This window comes from Vidua chalybeata, chromosome 2 (genome assembly GCF_026979565.1).
Source record: "Vidua chalybeata isolate OUT-0048 chromosome 2, bVidCha1 merged haplotype, whole genome shotgun sequence".
Taxonomy (NCBI): domain Eukaryota; kingdom Metazoa; phylum Chordata; class Aves; order Passeriformes; family Viduidae; genus Vidua; species Vidua chalybeata.
The window spans coordinates 110,867,598-110,877,486 of record NC_071531.1 but is presented as its reverse complement, the minus strand read 5'-3'; the positions used below and the strand labels follow the sequence as shown (position 1 = coordinate 110,877,486).

At 39.9% G+C, this 9,889-nt stretch overlaps 1 protein-coding gene across 1 annotated transcript; it reads left to right on the top strand.

Annotated features, from left to right (window-relative positions):
- The first annotated feature begins 2,359 nt into the window (after positions 1-2,359).
- On the top strand, positions 2,360-9,889 carry POU1F1 (POU class 1 homeobox 1). Its single transcript, XM_053935492.1, has 7 exons — positions 2,360-2,501; positions 4,847-4,852; positions 5,207-5,272; positions 7,260-7,505; positions 7,682-7,846; positions 8,429-8,489; positions 9,676-9,889. Exons 1-7 carry the CDS (start codon positions 2,360-2,362, stop codon positions 9,887-9,889), a joined length of 900 nt encoding a protein of 299 aa, XP_053791467.1.

Genomic DNA, 9,889 nt, shown 5'->3' with positions numbered 1-9,889 from the left:
AGAAGCTTTCAGCTCAACTGTGTGCTGTGAAGCAGTCTTAAAACTGACCAAGAAGTCACAATATAGGGTAGCTTTGGGTCAGCCAATCTGCAGCCTTAGCACAGTATCTGTGGAGGGTGGTAACAAAGCTTTATGAGAGGTGCTACTCGTATTAGAAATGAGCTCTGAAGAATGTGAAATTTTTCCAGTACCTATTGAATTGGTAACAATCCAGCTTTCCAGGATCCTCAAAAATAATGCAAAAGAACCTTTATTTGAAACTGAGTGCAACTAAAGAAACTTGGTCATAATCAAAATGAAAAATAATGAAGTTATTAGCAAGAAGTAGGCAATACAGCACAAACGCGCAAAATCAGAATTTTTTCATTCAGCACTATAAAACACAATAATGAATAGCCAGGGCATGAAAAAACTCATTTGAGGTGGTGTCTGGAATGCTGTCACAGAACACCTTTATACTGCACTCTGAAGGAAAGCTCAGTGCCATGTGACTCCTGACTGAATTTCCTTTCCCAGTCCCAGGTTTTGTGGGTGAGCGACATCCACGAACCCACAACCACCCCCTCTAATGAGCCCCATAGGTCTGGAAAGCCTGAGCACCTGGGCAAAGCTGGGTAAGCTTCTCCTGACCTGGGCAAGAAAGGGAAATCTGGACGTGAGCTCCATCCTGTACTTGGGGACAGGCTGTAACTTCTTTGCGTCTAGACATGAGTTTCCAGTGAAACTGTAAATTTTCTGTGTACTGAATCACTATCTACAGTGATACCTGTTGGGATTTGAGAAAAAAAATTGTTGAAGACAGGGATGTAAAGTTATTCCTTTTTCTCTCACAGCTTCAAAACTCTGGTATGTGGAGGGCACCTCCTGTTAGATTTATCCTGCTCCTTGCTGAGGGGTAAAAGGAGGTGAAAATAACTAAAATAATTTTTGAATATGAATCCACAGACATTAGGATACATTGAGCCAAGCCCAAAGTAATGCAAATGGGGTTCATTTGATGACAGTATCTTCCATAATATTGCAATAATTATTTTAATGTTTCTTGTATATTTTGCAATCTGAAAGTGCCTGTATAAGTAGTAGATAACCACTGTTAAAGACATGAGCATTTTGTCATATGCAGTAATTCTGAAATTTTTTCACAGTCTTAGACACAGCCTTTCCCAAAGCACACTTAAAGGATTCTGCAGAATGGCTCAATGCAATTACACTTTTCTGCAGTAACACATGAAAAATGGTTCAATATTAAGTATGATTGCTCCCATCTCATGTATCTGAAGTTGCTGTTGTCAAAATTCTAGTTCAGACATGTAACCCAGTTTGGAATATGAAACACAGAAAAAATATTGTCATCTTCACATAAAATATGACCAAACATCTTTGGTACCAAAAACCAAACCAAGCCCACCTTTATTGCATCTATATAGAATATGTTACTATGGTGTACTGCAGAATTTTTCATCATTTTTAGGGTAACCTGTATGCTCTCTAATGTTCCAAAATTATTCCAGTTTCATGTCAAAAAAAATCACTTTTCTTCTTTGAGTAAGGATTCTGATTTTACTTAGGATCTTCTGGAGAAGACTTCAGATGCTGCAGTAGTATAAACTAATAAGAGGAGCTGTGAATGAGTTTTAAGGGACACCATGGACTCTGTCAAGAGCTCATCTTAGATAAACATTTAGCACATCATGCTTATGGAAAGCTATCTGTTGTTCAAAAACTTTCTTCTGGCTACAGCTGCTTCATATTACACAGCTCTGATTTATGCTGGTATAGGTCAAGACAAATGATCACCGTGCAACTGCTGGGAATTAGGTTGATTCAGATTATTTTGCTATAGGTTCTTGACTATTGCAGACTTCTGTTTGAGCTCTCAGACAGGTTGCCTTCCAAACAATTGCCTGGATGAGATTTTGGAGGCAGGTGTTAACTGTGGAAACTTACTTAGTATTAAACTCACTTGTCTGTTGCCACTGACTTTGGAGACGATATTTTAATTTTTTTTTCCTGGTCATTGTCCTCCACAAAAGCCCTAATTGAAAATATCTGTCAAATCATGTCTCTGGTTTCCCTCTTCTTCCCCCGCCCCTCCATTAATTGGACACGTATTGTGTTTGTGTGGGAAGGAAGGAGGCTCTGTACCAGGGTAGCAATATTGCTGGGAAAAGAACATTAAAATGGATAAAGGGATTTCCTAGTGGTATAAATACCTGCACACGACCTCCCTGTGCTCCAGAGCCCTCCTCTGTGGGTATATCCAGATAAAATCCTGGAATAGAGTTTGAGGTGCCATTAATCCTGCAGGATCTGCTCTGGTAGAACACGGGACAGGCAGCTCTCTTGCCTCTAGGAGGGTATGAGCTGCCAAGCATTTGCTTCCTCAGACACCTTTGTGCCCTTGAATTCTGACTCTTCTCCCTCTCTGCCTCTGATAATGCATCACAGCGCTGCAGAGTGCCTGCAGGTCTCCAACCATACCACCAATGTTGTGTCTACAGGTACTTTTTGAAAATACTCTTGCTCTCATTTGTAATTTTTGGGTGATGTATGAGTTCATCGAGTTCTGAGTGTTAAAAGTGTTCGGTGTCAGTGTTATGTATGATTGGGACTATGCCAAAGTAGAAGCAATTTCACAAAGCTCTGCATATGAGTGAATCAGAAAAAGCACAAATGTTGGTGTTTTAGCTAAATATGTAATTTTCTTTAAGTTTGTTACAAGATTAGACTCAAATATGCTGCCAGCTTAGAACAGGTTCAGGCGCTGTTGCTGGTATAACTACAGTCTTCAATGACAACTGTCATGTAAATTAATTGAGAGGTTTATTATGCAACCATAATTTCAAATATTATAAATTACCTTAAATAGGAAATATACTTAGAAGACCTCAAGTGTAAATATAGCTTAGGGGAGTTTTAAACAAGGAAAAACATTGCTTTGCAAGGCATATTGCAAACTGAATCAAGACTAAGGTTTAAGTGTGATGTTCAAAATGCGTAGTAGAAACCTTATCATTATTTTTGACTTTTGTATGTTTGTGTATATAATCCAATTAGATGCATTTGAATACTAGGACTATTTAATCACTGAATATCTGAGCCAAAGAGAGTTTTCTTGCAGAGTTAATACTGCAGAAGTGGGATTCTGGAATACAGAATTGTTGATAGAAAGCCTTCAGGGAAAGAAAAATAAATAGTTGATTTATTTGAAATTGCATTAACATTAGAATTTCATTTGGAGTCTTAACAAGCAACCAGATTTTTTCCTGAAAAGCATTGGTAATAAAGCATTTTAATGAAAAGAAAAAGCGTGTATGTAGTGAAAACGGATTATTGGTAACAGAAAACAGAATCATCCTATACATTAAGCAAGAGGCTCAAAATATCCCAATACAGCTGTGTGTTAGCAATAGTGGCAGGGAATAGGAGAATTTAAATTTTGTATGAGGTCAAATTTATGTGTCTGTATCACAGCAGTATTTTCTAGGTTCATCTGACTTATAATGGAAAGGACACGATGAGGGCTGACCCAAAGGATCTGCTCACCTGCTGCAGCTTTAGGTTTTGGTATTTTGTATCTGCCACCCAAGGACAAATGCCACTGCAGACAGTGGAAATTTTGATTGCAGGATCACATCCAGAAGATGATCCTGTGAAAAAATGACCCTGGGAAGGCAGAAACAGAGGGTGATAACTACAATGAGTCAAGATGTACAAATTTCATACATAGATTAAGGAATTCTCATAAAAAGTGCCACTTTCAGCAAACGTGAGGAAAATTTGTGCACAATATAATGGTGAAAGAATTTTGCATAACAACTTATTTTAAATGTCAAAAGTTTTAAAAATGGATGTAACAATTCTTCATCACAAGAAAGGTGAAAATACTTCTATTCAAATACTATGCCATGTCATTTAGCTAATGTTCTGCAGTATCCTCAACACTTTAACTGCTATTATTTCATTTAAATAGCATCATCCTCACTATTTAATTTTAAATCATTATTAGCAAATCAAAAATTGTATTTTCATGTATTAAATTTATAGTATGTAGATTATGAAATAGTGGAAAAATGCAACCTATAAAGGCTCAGATCTTGACAGAAAAGTTGAATTGCTGTACATGCATTGTAGTTATTAGCATAATCTTTATTTTCACTGCATCTACATTAGTATAAGCATGTTTGTCTTAGTAGATTTTATATCTGTACAAGTATATTTAAATAGAACATTTTACTGTTATGATTACTGTTGTAAAACTCAAAGATTCTAATCCCTAATTAAATTGACTGTTTTGAACAACAGGAATGTGTTCTTTAAAATGTGGTCTTACATATCTGAATGTTCATGAACATTAATTTTTAATATTCTGTTTTATTGCAGTTGTTAGAGGGGGCAGTGCATGCATTTTTATATCTATTTATACATGAGAAACAGCCATATCTCTATATTACATTCAGCAAAAAATGGTCTCATTCTTCAGGCACTGGCTATTACTGAGCACAGACATTAAATACCTCTGTGAAAACACTAGAGATAAATTAACAGTGTGTTTGTTGGTGCTGGTGATGGAAAATGTTTATTTAGGCCTAACTTGTTAGAAGAATCCAGAATTTACCATCTTGTTTCTCTACCACCTCTCCAAAGCACTCTGAAATTGCTTGGCACTCAAGCAATCGTAATTTTTTGACACATCAAAGCAAATGTCCCAAACTGCTGCCTTTGGAAACCCAGGCCTTCATTTGCTGCAGGGTTTGCTCGACAGTGAAGGCAATTTCCTGAGACCATAGAATTAGTTTTTGTGTGAGATGGAATGAATCAGCGTGAGGAAGTTGTGTGAGGAGAGGAACAGGTCTCCTCCTTAAGTGTGCAATGCTTCCCCTGCTCAGCAGTTTGTGCAAACCGGGTTATGCCCACAGATTATACCAAAAGCAGCTCATCAAGGGACTGCGTGGCAATTCCTGGTCCTGCCTCAGAGGATGTCCCACTATTTCTAGTTCTCCCTGTTAACCTGATGGCTGTGACCCTGTGCTAAATGCTCACAGAAGAGGCTACAGCTGCACAGAAGGCACTGCCTGCCTCAAACTTAAAGGCTCTGTCTTGAATCTCGAATTCTTACGAGTCCCATCTGTTTTCTCTTTGCTCCCAACTCGTGCGGGTTCGTGAATTGGCTTTGCCGCGACAACGCCGGGACACCCTTGGCCAGGCCTTCACTACTCTGTGCCCTCCTGTCACTATGGGAATCAACCTTCCACCTACGGGGTGATGACAGGTAAGAGACCAACCCTCAGCTGGGTGAGCTGTCAGCATGTGGATCTTAGCCAGTTTTCCTTTAGAGGGACCAATCCAAGACGATAGTTTAAAGAAGATGGGATTTGGATTAAGGCATTAGGAAATTAGTGCCCAGAGTGTCCCAAACCTCTGCATCTCTTGTGAAATCACTCTGTATCTTATGTCTCCCTACAAGGCTGGGAAAGTCCTGCTCTTTTTGCTCACCTCTGGCCACTTCTCCTGGTGATTATCACTTTTTGAGGGGCCAGAAGTGACATACCCAACACACCTGTGTGTGACCAGTACCTGGGCTGATGAAGCCCAGGCTGAAGCTATAAAATAAAATGATGGCATAATGAAGGAATAGGTGAATTCAGCAGGCAGATCAGCCATGTGATCGTGGATTTTTACACTCATGAATGCATCCTGCTCATTCTTCCCTGTCCCAGGCTCAGTAAGAGTAAGGCTCACTTTTATTCTTTGAAAGTTTAAGCAGCAGTCAATGAAATAATGACATGAACCAAGTTAACATAACTCCCAGGAAATAACTGGGACTTGAAAATAATCCAAAATCAAACTCAGAATTTTATTTCATTTGAGAATTAAGGAAATACTAGAGTAAATCAGCATAGACTAATATGTTTGCATGGGGACAGAGTGTCCCCATGTGCACACCTTCATGGTGTGCAAATTTCCAAATTCTTGTATTTCATCATGCATGTCTGAGTCTTTTGCAAACATTGGCATTGTCCAGGTCCCTGGGGGAAGTAATAATAAATTATATTGCTCAGGAATTAGTTTTCTTTAATTCCAAAATAAATACATTTGTATTCTTCTCCTTTCTTTTCTTATTTCCATCTTCTTTTCTTACTTTATTTTCTTAGGCATCAAGCCTGCAACTCCAGAGATGCTCTCAGCAAGTCTCTCCCAGACTCGCATCTTACAGACATGCAGCATGCCCCACCCCAATGTGGTAAATGGTGTCAGCACCTTGCAAAGCAAGTCCCCCTCTTTTAAAGTATTTTTCATTATTTTTTGAGATTTTTTTTGGTGGTTATCCTGTGTGAAGTGTATTAAATAGTTCTGTGGGGTTAGAACCTCCAAGACTCATGGGAGTAATTGGGGCAGTGAAGAAAAACCTAGCCCTAATAAATAGAGGAAGCAGCGGGAGGTTAATGAATTCTGAGTTCTCCTACACAGTTTTGTGTAGTTTAGAAAATTGGGAAGGATGACCTGAGAACCTGGAATTTACTGGCTGCTCCAGATACACTGAGGAGTGTGAATATTTCTCCAATAATTTCCTCCATGCCTCCATCAGGTCAGACACTTTTTAGCTCTACGTACAATATCTAGGGAAAAATCAGCCTCCACTCTTCATCTCCTTGTTAAATCTGACATTTGGGAACAAAAGGTAGTGAAAGATAGTTCTGTTTTATCCTTGAGCAATTTCTTTTTTGGAGGATCATTCTGAATGAGTTCTTTCTTTTTTTTTTTCTTTGAGTTCTTACCTGTGTACTTTCCTCAAAGAAATTCTGTGCTGCAGCTAAGCCAAGATAGTACCTTGTCTAAGCATCAAATGGCATCTACATGGAAGTATTCTTTGTACCAGAAAGTAGAGACTGGCAAATTTTAAATGACTCAAAATGATGCAGATCCATCGATCTTGTTGTGCCACTTAAGTCCAGCTTAGAGCATGGATTTTTATTTGTGTAAGTTTAGGCCATTTGCCTCAAGTGCTTCACAGTTTGCTAAGTGAAAGGATGGCTGTGGCTGGTGAAAGGGGCTGTTGATAGGTTTCCATATGCTGGGGCAAAAAAGAGAAAACACATCCTAGGAAACTCTAACTCCTGGATTCTCTCAGGTGTATTATACAATTAAAATTGCAGGCAGGGATGACGAGGCGGCGAGGGGAGGTTTTTTTTCTTCCTGTGCAGCAGCAGAGAATCACTGCAATTACTGCAACGAGCTTTCTCTTTGGCGTTGCCCAGGTGGTCTGACCCCTTGCCTGTACAAGTTCCCGGAGCACGCGCTGAGTGCCAGCTCCTGCGCCCTGGGCCACGGCTTCGCTCCCCTGCCCCAGCCCCTCCTGACGGACGAGCCCGCTGCCACGGACTTCAAGCAGGAGTTCCGCAGGAAGAGCAAGCCCGTGGAGGAGCCCGTGGACATGGACTCCCCTGAAATCAGGGAGCTGGAGAAATTCGCCAACGAGTTTAAGCTGCGGAGAATCAAGCTGGGTATGTGCTTCATGTCCACGAACAAAAAGCTGGAAAATTCCAGTGAAAACCCAATTATTTGAGTGGCACTGCAGCACACACTCTCCACGAGAGGCAGCAGCCAAGGGTGAGCATCTCAAGGAAAGTAACCCCCCTAGAAAGCTACAAAGTTGCTTTTTCCTCTTTGTTTCTGGCAGGTTATACACAAACCAACGTTGGAGAAGCCCTGGCTGCTGTGCACGGCTCCGAGTTCAGCCAGACGACGATTTGCCGATTTGAGAACTTGCAGCTGAGCTTCAAGAACGCGTGCAAACTGAAATCCATCCTGTCCAAGTGGCTGGAGGAAGCAGAACAAGTGGGAGGTAGGGAACTGAAATCTTCTAAATGGTGATTTGCACTTCAAGCAAAATCCCATGTAAATGTTTTAGGGCTATTTTATGTCTTCCGCAGACTAAAGATTTTGTTTTACCAGATTTAAATGTGGTGGTATGCTTATATTAAAGTATAGTTATCTTTATTTTGGATGAGCATGGAGGGGAAAACTGAAGTGCATGGAGTGTACAGAACAGCAGAAACATTTCCTGGGCTGCTGGAAGAAATTTCTTCCAGTCCCATCCCAGCAAACCAATTCCAGTCCTGTAGAGAGGCAGAGTAGGATCTGCAGGATAGTGTACAGGGATTTTCACTAGCAAAGTCCTTTTGCTTCTAACCATTTCTGTCTATAACCATTTATAGTTGGAGGTAAAACAATGACCAGCCATCCTAACAATGGAAAGATCCTGTGTGTGATGCTCCTCTTATTCAGCAGCACTTTCTCTTGTGCTTTCTTCTTCCTTCAAAGACAGTGACTATTTTTCTGGAAATGATTGTTCTTGTTTTCCAGTCCCTGTGGAATGTAACTTCCAGCTTTTGTTGTTTGGCTCTTTCTTCTTTTTTTAATACAGCTTTGTACAATGAAAAAGTTGGAGTGAATGAACGGAAGAGGAAGCGCAGAACCACCATAAGGTAATAAATATTTAGGTTATTACAGGTTAGAAACAATTTTGGCTAAGATGCTTCTTTTTCTTCTGTCAAAATTTAAGTTCTCTTTTCTATTAATGAATATCTACATCTTGGGCTTCCAATATTTGGAAATATTCTAGTGAAAAAAAAACCCCAGCATAATCCTCCAGACCCCCAATTAATTCCAAAGTATTATATTTCATATTTTGCTCAAAATCTAAGAAGTTGTTAGTCAAAAGTAATGATCTTTCTATACTCCTGTATGTGCAGAACACCATGCTATTAATTAGCCAGTTTTGTTAAACACTAGTAAATATTGAAAAACTGACCTGTAAATGAAAGACCAAGAGATTAAATGACTAGAACTCGAGCAGATACTGTATTTCTGTGACAAATACCTGCACCTCACTTCCAGAATAATGCATGAAGTGCCCTCTCGTGTCCAAAGAAATTACAGCTACTGCTGAAACTTCTGAATGCCTCCCAGTGGCACACAAGCATGTCACATATGTGTTTTTTTAGAGTATGTAACAGAAATTGGAAGCAAATTCTATCTGGAAATAAGAAAAAATAACAGTATTAAATTATTCTGTTTAGTGAACCACTCAGTTTTGGTCACTGCTGACTCTGAGGAACAGATGAGGGCAGACATTTGGAGAATGTGATGATGGCTAAAAGAGCTGGCCATAATCTCTGTGATTTCTAGGAATACTCTAGTGATGTCTCTTTAATTAGTGAGATGAAAAACACACAGTATTTCCCAAACCTAAGTGATGGAGCTCTTCCTCTCTGTAAACCCAAATTATTTGATACAATCAGGTAACACCACTGATATGCATTTCCTGGGGCAGAAGGGTGGTCAGGTTTGTTCCAATTCTTGTGACCCCACTCATAACTAGTTAGTAACTGTGTCTCCCAGATAATATCTAGGAGAAGCACTGAACTTGATGCTATTTTTGCCTTTTAATCACCCCATGCCAAAAGTCTGTACGATGTCACGCTGCTTGTGTCAGCAGAGAACTACAGAGTATTTTTAGGTTTTAGCTTTGGGCTCCCTTTACATAGAGAAAGGTGAAACAAACCAAGTCACTGCCTTCGGTGTTGCTACTTGATCTTTTTCTTGAACTAGTGGTGAAAGCCTGAATGTACAGGAAAGTTTTTAAAGGTGAAATTTTACCCCTGTATCCAGCATCGCTGCCAAAGAAGCCCTAGAGAGGCACTTTGGAGAACAAAGTAAGCCGTCTTCTCAGGAAATTATGAGGATGGCTGAGGGGCTCAATCTTGAGAAAGAAGTCGTGAGAGTTTGGTTTTGCAACAGAAGACAACGGGAAAAAAGAGTGAAGACCAGTTTACACCAGAACGCCTTCAGTTCTATTATCAAGGAGCACCATGAATGCCGGTGA

Excerpts from the sequence above, each read along its gene's own strand:
- POU1F1 (XM_053935492.1), top strand. The coding sequence starts at position 2,360 with ATGAGCTGCCAAGCATTTGCTTCCTCAGACACCTTTGTGCCCTTGAAT. Across the intron at positions 7,506-7,681 it reads GCTGCGGAGAATCAAGCTGG|GTTATACACAAACCAACGTT; the intron begins GTATGTGCTTCA and ends TGTTTCTGGCAG. Across the intron at positions 8,490-9,675 it reads AAGCGCAGAACCACCATAAG|CATCGCTGCCAAAGAAGCCC; the intron begins GTAATAAATATT and ends CCCTGTATCCAG.